The sequence below is a fragment of the Hemitrygon akajei genome, chromosome 5, assembly GCF_048418815.1.
Source record: "Hemitrygon akajei chromosome 5, sHemAka1.3, whole genome shotgun sequence".
Classification (NCBI taxonomy): Eukaryota; Metazoa; Chordata; class Chondrichthyes; order Myliobatiformes; family Dasyatidae; genus Hemitrygon; species Hemitrygon akajei.
In genome coordinates, this window is record NC_133128.1 from 1,955,397 (window position 1) to 1,972,198 (window position 16,802).

The 16,802-nt window shown below is 50.1% G+C and overlaps 1 protein-coding gene across 2 annotated transcripts in view; it reads right to left on the reverse strand.

Moving 5' to 3' along the window:
- LOC140727447 (1,4-alpha-glucan-branching enzyme-like) overlaps positions 1–3,073 on the reverse strand; it is a 528,898-nt gene extending 525,825 nt beyond the window's left edge. For both annotated transcript variants that reach the window (XM_073044749.1, XM_073044748.1), the window contains exon 1: positions 2,912–3,073. In XM_073044749.1, the coding sequence (XP_072900850.1) occupies positions 2,912–3,006 (95 nt within the window). In that variant the 5' untranslated portion in view covers positions 3,007–3,073. The remainder of the gene's footprint in view (positions 1–2,911) is intronic.
- Between the last annotated feature and the right edge of the window lie 13,729 nt (positions 3,074–16,802).

The window sequence follows — 16,802 nt, forward strand, 5'->3', positions numbered from 1 at the left end:
TACTCTGTCTATATCCCTCAATTTTGTAAACCTCTATCAAATCCTCCTTCATTCTTCTACACTCCAAGGAATAAAGTCCTAACCTGTTCAATCTTTCCTTGTAACTCAATGCCTGAAGACCCGGCAATATCCTAGTAAACCTTCTCTGCACTCTTTCAATCTTACTGATATCCTTCCTACAGTTAGGTGACCAGAACTGCGCACAATACTCCAAATCTGGCCTCACTAATATCTTATACAACATCACCATAACATCCCAACCGATACTCAATACTTTGATTTCTGAATGCCAGGATGCCAAAAGCCTTCTTTACAACCCTGTCTACCTGTGACACCACTTTCAGGAAATTACGTATCTGAACTCCCAGATCCCTTTGTTCCTCCGCACTCCTCAGTGCCCTACCATTCACTGTGTATGGCCTACCTTGATTTGTCCTTCCAAAAGGAATTGCCCTCACACCTGTCTGTATTAAACTCCATCTGCCATTTTCTGGCTCATCTTTCCAGCTGGTCCAGATCCTTCTGCAAGCTTAGAAAGCCTTCCTCGCTGTCCTCAACACCTACAATCTTAGTGCCATCAGCAAACCTGCTGATCCAATTTACCACATCATCATCTAGATCATTGATATGGACAACAAACATCAATGGTCCCAGCACAGATCCCTGAGGCACACCACTAGTCTCAGGCCTCCAGTCTGAGAAGCAATGATCCACTACCACTCTGTCTTCTCCCACACAGCCAATTTCAAATCCAGTTTACAACCTCTCCATGGATACCTGGTGTCTGAACATTCTGAACTAACCTCTTATGTGGGATCTTGTCAAAGGCTTTACTAAAGTCCATGTAGACAACATCCACAGCCTTTCCTTCATCTACTTTCTTGGTAACCTCCTCGAAAAAATCTACAAGATTCGTTAAACATGATCTACCACGCACAAAGCCATGCTGACTATCCTTAACTGGCCCTTGGCTATCCAAATACTTGTGTATCCGATCTCTCAGAACACCTTCCAATAATTTACTACTACTGATGTCAGGCTCACCAGCCTGTAATTACCTGGTTTACTTTTGGAGCCTTCTTTAAACAATGGAACAACATGAGCTACCCTCCAATCCTCCAGCACCGCACAAGTGGCTAAGGACATTTTAAATGTTTCTGCCAGGGCCCCTGCAATTTCTACACTAGTCTCTCTCAAGGTCTAAGGAAATATCATGTCAGGCCCGGGGGATTTATCTACCTTTATTCACAGTAAGGCAGGAAGGAGAGATTAGATAAACTTGGATTGTTTTCTTTGGAGAGTCAAAGGTTGGGCAAACCTGGAAGAGACTTATAAAGTTATGAAACGCACAGACAGGGCAGACAGTTGATCTCTTACCCAGGATGGCACTGCCAGATTCTAGATGGCAGAGCTTTAATTTGGTAGCATTTAGCTAAATTGCATTTCTAAGTGTGGCTTTAAAAACAAAACAGAGTAGGTGCTTGGAATACCCTGCCAGAGGAAGAGGTGGAAGCAGATCTGATTCAGTGGTGTTTAGACAGGCGCATGAACAGGTAGGGAATGAATGGACCAAGGCCGGGGCAGGCAGATGGGATTGGTATGGACTGGCATTGTGGACAACACAGACGGGATGAGTTAAAGGGTATGCGTTATACGAAGGGAATGAGCAGGTATTGCACTCTCAGAAAATGGCAGCCATGTTACCCGCTTCATTCTGAGGGTCATAAATTCAAGTGAACTGTACTGCTGCCACAATCTACAGAGGGGATGTCAGGGGGAAGTTTTTTTTTACTCAGAGTGGTGAGTGCGTGGAATGGACTGCCGGCGGCAGTGGTGGAGGCGGATAAGATAGGGTCTTTTAAGAGACTCCTGGATAGGTACACAGAGTTTAGAAAACTAGAGGGCTATGGGTAACCCTAGTAATTTCTAAGGTAGGGTACATGTTCCGCACAACTTTGTGGGCCGAAGGGCCTGTATTGTGCTGTAGGTTTTCTAAAACAACATTTTACCACATATCTCAGTGATAATAAACCCGATACTGATTAAATGGAGTGAAACTGAGAAAAAGACATACAGCCCAATCCAGCTCAAATGAAAACACCCTTGCAATGTCCCAACAAGGTTTTCATTCAATAAGCTCAATTCTTGTTCTTCATCTCAAACAACACTGCTCCAGCCTTCTCAATCCTTCCATCTGTGGTCCCACAATGAGCTTAACTTCCAGACCAATTGACTGAGCCTAAGGATTCCTGTTGCTTTAACTACTTTCTGAAGTCCTCCTCCTGCTCAGAGATCAGCTCCTCTCTACATGCATTCTTGCTGTAAAGTGTTTCAGTTAAACGAGTTTCATCCACCCCAAGACCGTGTATCCTCTTACTTCTCAACTGGATGCAATTTCTTTTTTGTTCTGTGTTCTTTCCTGTAAAAATGATATTTTTTCTTGTGAATGCAGCTTATCTGATGCTATGTGTCTGTCATGCTGCTCTAGGTTTTTCATCGCACGTGCACATGACAGTAAACTTGACTTTGACTACAAGCCAGCCTCTGTCGTAGTTCGAGAATCCAACACACCACACAAGCTGTTCTGCCTCACCCACTTCAGCAAAACATTACCAGGCTTCCTCACAAACCGACAACTTTTCACATCCCTGTGTTTCCTGTGAAAAACATCAATGTACCTCTGTACAATTTCCTCCGCTGTCATACGCAGCCAGCAGCAACGCTTTTACACCCATAGGTCAGCCACTGAATACGCTGCAGCCTTTTCGCTCCCCACCCATGGGTGCTCCGGACTCTCAACCCCAACCCCCATCACCACTGGGTACATACAGCTCCCCCGAAGAAAACCAGCCGGTGACAAGGCCGAGGTGAAGTTCCCGGAGAAGGGATGTGGCGGGGCGGCCTCCCTTACCTCCTCCGCAGCTCCCCGACGTACTGCGCCAGGTACGGATCAATCTGAAGCAGCTCGTCCAGCCCGGCCTCAGCCGGCAGCTCCACCTCCGCCATGTTTGCACCCGTCAGTGGAGCGGCACTCCGCTCCGGGGTTACGGGGTTATAGCGGGCAATGGGGGCGGGGCTACAGGAGGATTGACGGGTCGCCTGGGTGAAAGGGGGCGGGGCCACAAGGTACAGACGGCGTTGGAATAACCGGAGAAGTAAGAGGGCGGGGCTATGTGTGACAGGGGCGGGGTTAACGCAAAGAGGCGGGGCCACAGGGTGAGTGAAAGGGGCGGTGTGGAGAGGGTCGGGTACAGAGATTAGCGAGGTTGAGGTTACAAGGGGACTGATAGGGCAGGGTTAGAGAGGGACAATAGACAATAGACAGTAGACAGTAGGTGCAGGAGTAGGCCATTCGGCCATTCTAGCCAGCACCGCCATTCACTGTGATCATGGCTGATCATACACAATCAGTACCCCGTACCTGCCCTCTCCCCATATCCCTTGACCCCGCTATCTATAAGAGCTCTATCTAACTTTCTCTTGAATGCATCCAGACACTTGGCCTCCATGCCTTCTGGGGCAGAGCATTCCACATATCCACCACTCTCTGGGTGAAAAAGTTTTTCCGCATCTCTGTTCTAAATGGCCTACCCCTTATTCGTAAACTGTGGCCTCTAGTTCTGGACTCACCCATCAGCGGGAACATGCTTCCTGCCTCCAGCGTGTCCAATCCCTTAATAATCTTATAAGTCTCAATCAGATCCCCTCTCATCCTTCTAAATTCCAGTGTATACAAGCCCAGTCGCTCCAATCTTTCAACATATGACAGTCCTGCCATTCCGGGAATTAACCTTGTGAACTTACGCTGCACTCCCTCAATAGCAAGAATGTCCTTCCTCAAATTTGGAGACCAAAACTGCACACAGTACTCCAGGTGGGGTCTCACCAGGGCCCTGTACAGCTGCAGAAGGACCTCTTTACTCCTATACTCAATTCCTCTTGTTATAAAAGCCAGCATGCCATGAGCTTTCTTCACTGCCTGCTGTACCTGCATGCTTGCTTTCATTGACTGATGTACAAGAACACCTAGATCTCGTTGTACTTCCCCTTTTCCTAACTTGACTCCATTTAGATAGTAATCTGCCTTCCTGTTCTTGCCACCAAAGTGGATAACCTCACATTTATCCACATTAAACTGCATCTGCCATACATTTTCCCACTCACCCAACCTGTCCAAGTCACCCTGCATTCTCATAACATCCTCCTGACATTTCACACTGCCACCCAGCTTTGTGTCATCAGCAAATTTGCTAATGTTACTTTTAATCCCTTCATCTAAATCATTAATGTATATTGTAAACAGCTGCGGTACCCCACTGGTCACAGCCTGCCATTCCGAAAGGGACCCGTTAATCACTACTCTTTGTTTCCTGTCAGCCAGCCAATTTTCAATCCATGTCAGTACTCTGCCCCCAATACCATGTGCTCTAATTTTGCCCACTAATCTCCTATGTGGGACTTTATCAAAAACTTTCTGGAAGTCCAGGTACACTACATCCACTGGCTCTCCCTTGTCCATTTTCATAGTTACATCCTCAAAAAACTCCAGAAGATTAGTCAAGCATGATTTTCCCTTCATAAATCCATGCTGACTTGGACTGATCCTTCTACTGCTAGGGATGGGATGGGGTGGACTATGGGGGGGGGGGGGGTTGGTTACATGAAGAGACAGGGGCAGGGCTAAATGGGGCTAAAGGCTGCAGGTCCGTAGGGTGAGGAGAACCAATGGATGGGATGGCAGGAGAGCAGAGTGAGGTCAATATTGATCAGCCATGATTGTTTAGAATGGCAGTACAGCTTGAGGGGCCGACTAGCCTACTCCTATTTTCCTGTTGCAGTTCCAGGGGGAAGTGGGAAGTTGGGAGTGGAGAGTTCCCATTACTGATGAGACGGGGAACACTGTATGACCAGCTGCTGAAGGGGCTGGGTTGAGAGGGTCCTGAGGAGGAGAGATTGGATGTAGGGTTGATGATGAATGGTATGTTGATGGGAAGAGTAGTGTTGGATGTTCAGGGTTGGGAGGGGTGAAGCTGGTACCAAGGGTAAAGTGAACACAAGCTTTGACTGGTAACCAAAGAGGATAAGAGGTGAGAGAATAGGACCAATCAAGTGCGACAGTGGAAAAGTGTACATAGAACCGGAGGAGATAGCAGAGATACTTAATGAGTACTTTGCTTCAGTATTCACTACAGGAAAGGATCTTGGCGATTGTAGGGATGACTCACAGTGGGCTGAAAAGCTTCAGCATGTAGACATTAAGAAACAGGATGTGCTGGAGCTTTTGGAAAGCATCAAGTTGAATAAGTCACTGGGTCCAGACAAAATATACCCCAGGCTACTGTGGGAGGCAAGTGAGGAGATTTCTGAGCCTCTGATGTTGATCTTTGCATCATGAATGAGGATGGGAGAGGTTCCAGAGGATTGGAGGGTTGAAGATGTTGTTCTCTTATTCAAGTAAAGAAGTAGAGACAGCCCAGAAAAATATAGACCAATGGTTGGTAAGTTGATAGAACACAGAATAGTACAGCACATTACAGGCCCTTCGGCCCGCAATGTTTTGCTGACCCTCAAACCCTGCCTGCCATATAACCCCCCACCTTAAATTCCTCCATATACCTGTCTAGTAGTCTCTTAAACTTCACTAGTGTATCTGCCTCCACCACTGACTCAGGCAGTGCATTCCACGCACCAACCACTCTCTGAGTGAAAAACCTTCCTCTAATATCCCCCTTGAACTTCCCTCCCCTTACCTTAAAGCCATGTCCTCTTGTACTGAGCAGTGGTGGCCTGGGGAAGAGACGCTGGCTGTCCACTCTGTCTATTCCTCTTAATATTTTGTACACCTCTATCATGTCTCCTCTCATCCTCCTCCTCTCCAAAGAGTAAAGCCTTAGCTCCCTTAATCTCTGATCATAATCCATACTCTCTAAACCAAGCAGCATCCTGGTAAATCTCCTCTGTACCCTTTCCAATGCTTCCACATCCTTCCTATACTGAGGCAACCAGAACTAAACACAGTACTCCAAGTGTGGCCTAACTAGAGTTTTATAGAGCTGCATCATTACATCGCGTCTCTTAAACTCTATCCCTCGACTTATGAAAGCTAACACCCCATAAGCTTTCCTAACTACCCTATCTACCTGTGAGGCAACTTTCAGGGATCCGTGGACATGTACCCCAAGATCCCTCTGCTCCTCCACACTACCAAGTATCCTGCCATTTACTTTGTACTCTGCCTTGGAGTTTGTCCTTCCAAAGTGTACCACCTCACACTTCTCCAGGTTGAACTTCATCTGCCACTTCTCAGCCCACTTCTGCATCCTATCAATGTCTCTCTGCAATCTTCGACAATCCTCTACACTATCTACAACACCACCAACCATTGTGTCGTCTGCAAACTTGCCAACCCACCCTTCTACCCCCACATTGAGGTCGTTAATAAAAATCATGAAAAGTAGAGATCCCAGAACAGATCCTTGTGGGACACCACTAGTCACAGCCCTCCAATCTGAATGTACTCCCTCCACCACGACCCTCTGCCTTCTGCAGGCAAGCTAATTCTGAATCCACCTGGCCAAATTTCCCTGGATCCCATGCCTTCTGACTTTCTGAATAAGCCTACTGTGTGGAACCTTGTCAAATGCCTTACTAAAATCCATGTAGATCACATCCACTGCACTACCCTCGTCTATATGCCTGGTCACCTCCCCAAAGAACTCTATCAGGCTTGTTAGACACGATCTGCCCTTCACAAAGTCATGCTGACTGTCCCTGATCAGACCATGATTCTCTAAATGCCCATAGATCCTATCTCTAAGAATCTTTTCCAACAGCTTTCCCACCACAGATGTAAGGCTCACTGGTCTATAATTACCTGGACTATCCCTACTTCCTTTTTTGAACAAGGGGACAACATTCGCCTCCCTCCAATCCTCTGATATCATTCCTGTGGACAACGAGGACATAAAGATCCTAGCCAGAGGTTCAGCAATCTCTTCCATCGCCTCGTGGAGCAGCCTGGGGAATATTCTGTCAGGCCCCGGGGACTTATCCGTCCTAATGTATTTTAACAACTCCAACACCTCCTCTCCCTTAAAATCAACATGCTCCAGAACATCAACCTCACTCATATTGTCCTCACCATCATCAAGTACCCTCTCATTGGTGAATACCGAAGAGAAGTATTCATTGAGGACCTCACTCACTTCCACAGCCTTCAGGCACATCTTCCCACTTTCATCTCTAATCAGTCCTACCTTCACTCCTGTCATCCTTTTGTTCTTCACATAATTGAAGAATGCCTTGGGGTTTTCCTTTACCCTACTCACCAAGGCCTTCTCATGACCCCTTCTTGCTCTTCTCAGCCCCTTCTTAAGCTCCTTTCTTGCTACCCTATTATAGACCAATGAGTCTTACCTCAGTAGTTAGTAAGCTGATGGAGAAGATCCTGAGAGGCAGGATTTATGAACATTTGGAGAGGTATAATATGATCAGGAATAGTCAGCATGACTTTTTCAAAGGCAGGTCATGCCTTATAAGCCCAATTAAATTTTTTGAGAATGTGACTAAACACATTGATGAAGGAAGAACAGTAGATGTAGTGTGTATGGATTTCAGCAAGGCATTTGATAAGGTACCCCATGCAAGGCTCCTTCAGAAAGAAAGGAGGCATGTGATCCAAGGGGACATTGCTTTGTGGATCCAGAACTGGCTTGCCCACAGAAGGCAAAGTGTAGTTGTAGACGCGTCATATTCTGCATGGAGGTCAGTCACCAGTGGAGTGCCTCAGGGATTTGTTCTGGGACTCCTTTTCGGGATTTTTATAAATGACCAGGATGAGGAAGTGGAGAGATGGGTTAGTAAGTTTGCTGATGACACAAAGATTGGAGGTGTTGTGGATAGTGTTGAAGACTATATTGGCCCTCATCAAATTTGCTGATGGGTTGGGGTACTGTGGATAGTGTGGAGGGCTGTCAGAGGTTACAGCGGGACATTGATAGGATGCAAAAGTGGGCTGAATAGTGGCAGATGGAGTTCAACCAGAATAATAGAAACATAGAAAACTTACAGCACAATACAGGAGCTTTGGCCCATAAAGTTGTGCTGAATGTGTCCATACCTTAGAAATTACCTAGAGTTACCCATAGCCCTCTACTTTTGAGCTCCATGTACCTGTCCAAAAGTCTCTTGAAAGATCCTATCGTATCCGCCTCCACCACCATCACCAGCAGCCCATTCCACGCACTCACTACACTCTGCGTGAAAATGTTAAGTGTGAGGTGGTTCATTTTAGTAGGTCAAATATGATGGCAGAATATAGTATTAATGGTAAGACTCTTGATAGTGTGGAGGATCAGAGGGATCTTGGGGTCCAAGTCCATATGAAGCTCAAAGCAGCTGCGCAGGTTGACTCTGTGGTTAAGAAGGCATGTAGTGTATTGGCCTTCATCAATCATGGAATTGAATTTAGCAGCCGAGAGGTAATGTTAAGCTATATAGGATCCTGGTCAGACCCCACTTGGAGTACTGTGCTCAGTTCTGGTCCCTTCACTACAAGAAGGATGTGGAAACTATTAGAAAGGGTGCTGAGGAGATTTACAAGGATGTTGCCTCGATTAGGGAGCATGCCTTATGAGAATAGGTTGAGTGTAATTGGACTTTACTCCTTGGAGCGATGGAGAATAAGAGGTGTCCTCATTGAGGCATATAAGATGATGAAAGGCATTGATTGTGTTGATAGTCAGAGGCTTTTCCCCAGGGCTGAAATGGCTAACATGAAGGAGCATAGGTTTAAGGTGCTTAGAAGTAGGTACGAGGGATGTCAGAGGTTAGTTTTTGCCACACGGAAGGTGGTGAGTGTGTGGAATGCATTGCCAGCGATGGTGGTGGAGGCGGATACGATAGGGTCTTTTAAGAGACTCCTGGATAGGTACATGGAGCTGTGGAAAATAGAGGGCTATGCAGTAGGGAAATTCTAGGTGGTTTCTAGAGTAGGTTACATGGTCGGAACAACGTTGTGAGCCAAAGGGCCTGTAATGTGCTGTAAATTTATGTTTCAATGTGTGTTTACCTAATTCAGGGGTGTCTGGGAGATACCGGTGTTCAAAGGTCAAAGTTAAGTTGTAATCCAAGGACCATTCTGAGATTAATTTTCTAGCAGGCATTCACTGTAGAACACAGAAATACAACAGGATCAATCAAAAACTACACATGGACTCGTAAACAACCACTATGCAGGAGAAGGCAAACTGTGTAAATAAAAAATATATAATAATAATAATGAAATGCATGAGATTGAGAACGTAAGCTGAAGAGTCCATGAAAGTGAGTCGATAGGTTGTGGAATCAGTTCAGTGTTGAGGTGAACTCTGCAGTGTGGACCCGGAGTGAGAGTTCAGTTTTAAGCTGCATTTTAGCCCCACCCTATTTATATATGGTCATCCAGTAAGGAAGGGGGCATGGAGGGATGAGGATATGCTAGTTAACTTGCTCCTGGGGCTGGCGAAATCCGCCATCCGAGGGTCTTGGAAACGGGTGGCGGGAGGATCTCCCCCAGCAGACTGCCTCGCAATGTTTAGAGGGTATGTTCGTACCCGGGTAAATATTGAAAAAGAACACGCGCAGTCCACGGCGACCTTAGAGGAGTTTCGAGACCGTTGGGCTCCACGGGGTGTAAATGCCATCGTGGATAGAGATGGCAACATTTTGGTGTAATGTCTATTGTTTATTTGTAGTGAAGTAATTGTGTTTGCCATTGTTTTGTATATATTTTATAGCACCGATATTTGTAATAAAGGATTTTGTAATAAAAAAAAAGGAGTGACAGTTCAGTGTTGAGGTGAACTCTGCAGTGTGGACCCGGAGTGACAGTTCAGTGTTGAAGTGAACTCTGCAGTGTGGACCCGGAGTGACGGTTCAGTGTTGAGGTGAACTTTGCCGTGTGGACCCGGAGTGACGGTTCAGTGTTGAGGTGAACTTTGCCGTGTGGACCCGGAGTGACGGTTCAGTGTTGAGGTGAACTCTGCAGTGTGGACCCGGAGTGACGGTTCAGTGTTGAGGTGAACTCTGCAGTGTGGACCCAGAGTGACAGTTCAGTGTTGTGGTGAACTCTGCAGTGTGGACCCGGAGTGACAGTTCAGTGTTGAGGTGAACTCTGCAGTGTGGACCCGGAGTGACGGTTCAGTGTTGAGGTGAACTCTGCAGTGTGGACCCGGAGTGACGGTTCAGTGTTGAGGTGAACTCTGCCGTGTGGACCCGGAGTGACGGTTCAGTGTTGAGGTGAACTCTGCAGTGTGGACCCGGAGTGACAGTTCAGTGTTGAGGTGAACTCTGTCGTGTGGACCCGGAGTGACGGTTCAGAGTTTAGGTGAACTCTGCAGTGTGGACCCGGAGTGACGGTTCAGTGTTGAGGTGAACTCTGCAGTGTGGACTCAGAGTGACAGTTCAGTGTTGAGGTGAACTCTGACGTGTGGACCCAGAGTGACGGTTCAGTGTTGAGGTGAACTCTGCAGTGTGGACCCGGAGTGACAGTTCAGTGTTGTGGTGAACTCTGCCGTGTGGACCCGGAGTGACGGTTCAGAGTTGAGGTGAATTCTGCAGTGTGGACCCGGAGTGACGGTTCAGTGTTGAAGTGAACTCTGCAGTGTGGACCCGGAGTGACGGTTCAGTGTTGAGGTGAACTCTGCAGTGTGGACCCGGAGTGACGGTTCAGTGTTGAGGTGAACTCTGCAGTGTGGACCCGGAGTGACGGTTCAGTGTTGAGGTGAACTCTGCAGTGTGGACCCGAAGTGACGGTTCAGTGTTGAGGTGAACTCTGCCGTGTGGACCCGGAGTGACGGTTCAGTGTTGAGGTGAACTCTGCAGTGTGGACCCGGAGTGAGAGTTCAGTGTTTAGGTGAACTCTGCAGTGTGGACCCGGAGTGACGGTTCAGTGTTGAGGTGAACTCTGCAGTGTGGACTCAGAGTGACAGTTCAGTGTTGAGGTGAACTCTGTCGTGTGGACCCGGAGTGACGGTTCAGTGTTGAGGTGAACTCTGCCGTGTGGACCCGGAGTGACGGTTCAGTGTTGAAGTGAACTCTGCAGTGTGGACCCGGAGTGACGGTTCAGTGTTGAGGTGAACTCTGCAGTGTGGACCCGGAGTGACGGTTCAGTGTTGAGGTGAACTCTGCAGTGTGGACCCGGAGTGAGAGTTCAGTGTTGAAGTGAACTCTGCCGTGTGGACCCGGAGTGACAGTTCAGTGTTGAGGTGAACTCTGCCGTGTGGACCCGGAGTGAGAGTTCAGTGTTGAAGTGAACTCTGCCGTGTGGACCCGGAGTGACAGTTCAATGTTGAGGTGAACTCTGTCGTGTGGTCCCGGAGTGATGGTTCAGTGTTGAAGTGAACTCTGCAGTGTGGACCCGGAGTGAGAGTTCAGTGTTGAGGTGAACTCTGCAGTGTGGTCCCGGAGTGATGGTTCAGTGTTGAAGTGAACTCTGTCGTGTGGACCCGGAGTGACGGTTCAGTGTTGAGGTGAACTCTGCCGTGTGGACCCGGAGTGACGGTTCAGTGTTGAGGTGAACTCTGCCGTGTGGACCCGGAGTGACGGTTCAGTGTTGAGGTGAACTCTGCAGTGTGGACCCGGAGTGACGGTTCAGTGTTGGGGTGAACTCTGCAGTGTGGACCCGGAGTGACGGTTCAGTGTTGAGGTGAACTCTGCAGTGTGGACCCGGAGTGAGAGTTCAGTGTTGAAGTGAACTCTGTAGTGTGGACCCGGAGTGACGGTTCAGTGTTGAGGTGAACTCTGTAGTGTGGACCCGGAGTGACGGTTCAGTGTTGAGGTGAACTCTGCAGTGTGGACCCGGAGTGACGGTTCAGTGTTGAGGTGAACTCTGTAGTGTGGACCCGGAGTGAGAGTTCAGTGTTGAGGTGAACTCTGCAGTGTGGACCCGGAGTGACGGTTCAGTGTTGAGGTGAACTCTGCAGTGTGGACCCGGAGTGACGGTTCAGTGTTGAGGTGAACTCTGCAGTGTGGACCCGGAGTGACGGTTCAGTGTTGAGGTGAACTCTGTAGTGTGGACCCGGAGTGAGAGTTCAGTGTTGAGGTGAACTCTGCAGTGTGGACCCGGAGTGACGGTTCAGTGTTGAGGTGAACTCTGCCGTGTGGACCCGGAGTGACGGTTCAGTGTTTAGGTGAACTCTGCAGTGTGGACCCGGAGTGACGGTTCAGTGTTGAGGTGAACTCTGCAGTGTGGACTCAGAGTGACAGTTCAGTGTTGAGGTGAACTCTGCCGTGTGGACCCGGAGTGACGGTTCAGTGTTGAAGTGAACTCTGCAGTGTGGACCCGGAGTGACGGTTCAGTGTTGAGGTGAACTCTGCAGTGTGGACCCGGAGTGAGAGTTCAGTGTTGAAGTGAACTCTGTAGTGTGGACCCGGAGTGACGGTTCAGTGTTGAGGTGAACTCTGCCGTGTGGACCCGGAGTGACAGTTCAGTGTTGAGGTGAACTCTGCCGTGTGGACCCGGAGTGAGAGTTCAGTGTTGAAGTGAACTCTGCCGTGTGGACCCGGAGTGACAGTTCAATGTTGAGGTGAACTCTGCAGTGTGGACCCGGAGTGACGGTTCAGTGTTGTGGTGAACTCTGTAGTGTGGACCCGGAGTGAGAGTTCAGTGTTGAGGTGAACTCTGCAGTGTGGACCCGGAGTGACGGTTCAGTGTTGAGGTGAACTCTGCAGTGTGGACCCGGAGTGACGGTTCAGTGTTGAGGTGAACTCTGTAGTGTGGACCCGGAGTGACGGTTCAGTGTTGAGGTGAACTCTGCAGTGTGGACCCGGAGTGACGGTTCAGTGTTGAGGTGAACTCTGTAGTGTGGACCCGGAGTGAGAGTTCAGTGTTGAGGTGAACTCTGCAGTGTGGACCCGGAGTGACGGTTCAGTGTTGAGGTGAACTCTGCAGTGTGGACCCGGAGTGACGGTTCAGTGTTGAGGTGAACTCTGCAGTGTGGACCCGGAGTGACGGTTCAGTGTTGAGGTGAACTCTGTAGTGTGGACCCGGAGTGAGAGTTCAGTGTTGAGGTGAACTCTGCAGTGTGGACCCGGAGTGACGGTTCAGTGTTGAGGTGAACTCTGCCGTGTGGACCCGGAGTGACGGTTCAGTGTTGAGGTGAACTCTGCCGTGTGGACCCGGAGTGACGGTTCAGTGTTTAGGTGAACTCTGCAGTGTGGACCCGGAGTGACGGTTCAGTGTTGAGGTGAACTCTGCAGTGTGGACTCAGAGTGACAGTTCAGTGTTGAGGTGAACTCTGTCGTGTGGACCCGGAGTGACGGTTCAGTGTTGAGGTGAACTCTGCCGTGTGGACCCGGAGTGACGGTTCAGTGTTGAAGTGAACTCTGCAGTGTGGACCCGGAGTGAGAGTTCAGTGTTGAGGTGAACTCTGCAGTGTGGACCCGGAGTGAGAGTTCAGTGTTGAGGTGAACTCTGCAGTGTGGACCCGGAGTGAGAGTTCAGTGTTGAGGTGAACTCTGCAGTGTGGACCCGGAGTGACGGTTCAGTGTTGAAGTGAACTCTGCAGTGTGGACCCGGAGTGACGGTTCAGTGTTGAGGTGAACTCTGCAGTGTGGACCCGGAGTGACGGTTCAGTGTTGAGGTGAACTCTGCAGTGTGGACCCGGAGTGACGGTTCAGTGTTGAGGTGAACTCTGCAGTGTGGACCCGGAGTGACGGTTCAGTGTTGAGGTGAACTCTGTAGTGTGGACCCGGAGTGAGAGTTCAGTGTTGAGGTGAACTCTGCAGTGTGGACCCGGAGTGACGGTTCAGTGTTGAGGTGAACTCTGCAGTGTGGACCCGGAGTGACGGTTCAGTGTTGAGGTGAACTCTGCCGTGTGGACCCGGAGTGACGGTTCAGTGTTGAGGTGAACTCTGCCGTGTGGACCCGGAGTGACGGTTCATTGTTGAGGTGAACTCTGCAGTGTGGACCCGGAGTGACGGTTCAGTGTTGAGGTGAACTCTGCAGTGTGGACCCGGAGTGAGAGTTCAGTGTTGAGGTGAACTCTGCAGTGTGGACCTGGAGTGACGATTCAATGTTGAGGTGAACTCTGCAGTGTGGACCCGGAGTGACGGTTCAGTGTTGAGGTGAACTCTGCAGTGTGGACCCGGAGTGAGAGTTCAGTGTTGAGGTGAACTCTGCAGTGTGGACCCGGAGTGACGGTTCAGTGTTTAGGTGAACCCTGTAGTGTGGACCCGGAGTGACGGTTCAGTGTTGAGGTGAACTCTGCAGTGTGGACCCGGAGTGACGGTTCAGTGTTGGGGTGAACTCTGTAGTGTGGACCCGGAGTGAGAGTTCAGTGTTGAGGTGAACTCTGCAGTGTGGACCCGGAGTGAGAGTTCAGTGTTGAGGTGAACTCTGCAGTGTGGACCCGGAGTGAGAGTTCAGTGTTGAGGTGAACCCTGCAGTGTGGACCCGGAGTGACGGTTCAGTGTTGAGGTGTACTCGGTCGTGTGGACCCGGAGTGACGGTTCAGTGTTGAAGTGAACTCTGCAGTGTGGACCCGGAGTGACGGTTCAGTGTTGAGGTGAACTCTGCCGTGTGGACCCGGAGTGACGGTTCAGTGTTGAGGTGAACTCTGCCGTGTGGACCCGGAGTGACGGTTCAGTGTTGAGGTGAACTCTGCCGTGTGGACCCGGAGTGACGGTTCAGTGTTGAAGTGAACTCTGCAGTGTGGACCCGGAGTGACGGTTCAGTGTTGAGGTGAACTCTGCAGTGTGGACCCGGAGTGACGGTTCAGTGTTGAGGTGAACTCTGCAGTGTGGACCCGGAGTGACGGTTCAGTGTTGAGGTGAACTCTGCAGTGTGGACCCGGAGTGACGGTTCAGTGTTGAAGTGAACTCTGCAGTGTGGACCCGGAGTGACGGTTCAGTGTTGAGGTGTACTCGGTCGTGTGGACCCGGAGTGACGGTTCAGTGTTTAGGTGAACTCTGCAGTGTGGACCCGGAGTGACGGTTCAGTGTTGAGGTGAACTCTGCAGTGTGGACCCGGAGTGACGGTTCAGTGTTGAGGTGAACTCTGCAGTGTGGACCCGGAGTGACGGTTCAGTGTTGAGGTGAACTCTGCAGTGTGGACCCGGAGTGACGGTTCAGTGTTGAGGTGAACTCTGCAGTGTGGACCCGGAGTGACGGTTCAGTGTTGAGGTGAACTCTGCAGTGTGGACCCGGAGTGAGAGTTCAGTGTTGAGGTGAACTCTGTAGTGTGGACCCGGAGTGAGAGTTCAGTGTTGAGGTGAACTCTGCAGTGTGGACCCGGAGTGACGGTTCAGTGTTGAGGTGAACTCTGCCGTGTGGACCCGGAGTGACGGTTCAGTGTTGAGGTGAACTCTGCCGTGTGGACCCGGAGTGACGGTTCAGTGTTGAGGTGAACTCTGCAGTGTGGACCCGGAGTGAGAGTTCAGTGTTGAGGTGAACTCTGCAGTGTGGACCCGGAGTGAGAGTTCAGTGTTGAGGTGAACTCTGTCGTGTGGACCCGGAGTGAGAGTTCAGTGTTGAGGTGAACTCTGCAGTGTGGACCCGGAGTGACAGTTCAGTGTTGAGGTGAACTCTGCAGTGTGGACCCGGAGTGACGGTTCAGTGTTGAGGTGAACTCTATAGTGTGGACCCGGAGTGAGAGTTCAGTGTTGAGGTGAACTCTGTAGTGTGGACCCGGAGTGACGGTTCAGTGTTGAGGTGAACTCTGCAGTGTGGACCCAGAGTGACGGTTCAGTGTTGAGGTGAACTCTGTAGTGTGGACCCGGAGTGAGAGTTCAGTGTTGAGGTGAACTCTGTAGTGTGGACCCGGAGTGAGAGTTCAGTGTTGAGGTGAACTCTGTAGTGTGGACCCGGAGTGACGGTTCAGTGTTGTGGTGAACTCTGCAGTGTGGACCCGGAGTGACGGTTCAGTGTTGAAGTGAACTCTGCAGTGTGGACCCGGAGTGACGGTTCTGTGTTGAGGTGAACTCTGCAGTGTGGACCCGGAGTGAGAGTTCAGTGTTGAGGTGAACTCTGCCGTGTGGACCTGGAGTGACGGTTCAGTGTTGAGGTGTACTCGGTCGTGTGGACCCGGAGTGACGGTTCAGTGTTTAGGTGAACCCTGTAGTGTGGACCCGGAGTGACGGTTCAGTGTTGAGGTGAACTCTGCAGTGTGGACCCGGAGTGACGGTTCAGTGTTGAGGTGAACTCTGCCGTGTGGACCCGGAGTGACAGTTCAGTGTTGAGGTGAACTCTGCAGTGTGGACCCGGAGTGACGGTTCAGTGTTGAGGTGAACTCTGCCGTGTGGACCCGGAGTGACGGTTCAGTGTTTAGGTGAACTCTGCAGTGTGGACCCGGAGTGACGGTTCAGTGTTGAGGTGAACTCTGCAGTGTGGACCCGGAGTGACGGTTCAGTGTTGAGGTGAACTCTGCCGTGTGGACCCGGAGTGACGGTTCAGTGTTGAGGTGAACTCTGCAGTGTGGACCCGGAGTGACGGTTCAGTGTTGAAGTGAACTCTGCAGTGTGGACCCGGAGTGACGGTTCAGTGTTGAGGTGAACTCTGCAGTGTGGACCCGGAGTGAGAGTTCAGTGTTGAGGTGAACTCTGCCGTGTGGACCCGGAGTGACGGTTCAGTGTTGAGGTGAACTCTGCCATGTGGACCTGGAGTGACGGTTCAGTGTTGAGGTGTACTCGGTCGTGTGGACCCGGAGTGACGGTTCAGTGTTTAGGTGAACCCTGTAGTGTGGACCCGGAGTGACGGTTCAGTGTTGAGGTGAACTCTGCAGTGTGGACCCGGAGTGACGGTTCAGTGTTGAGGTGAACTCTGCA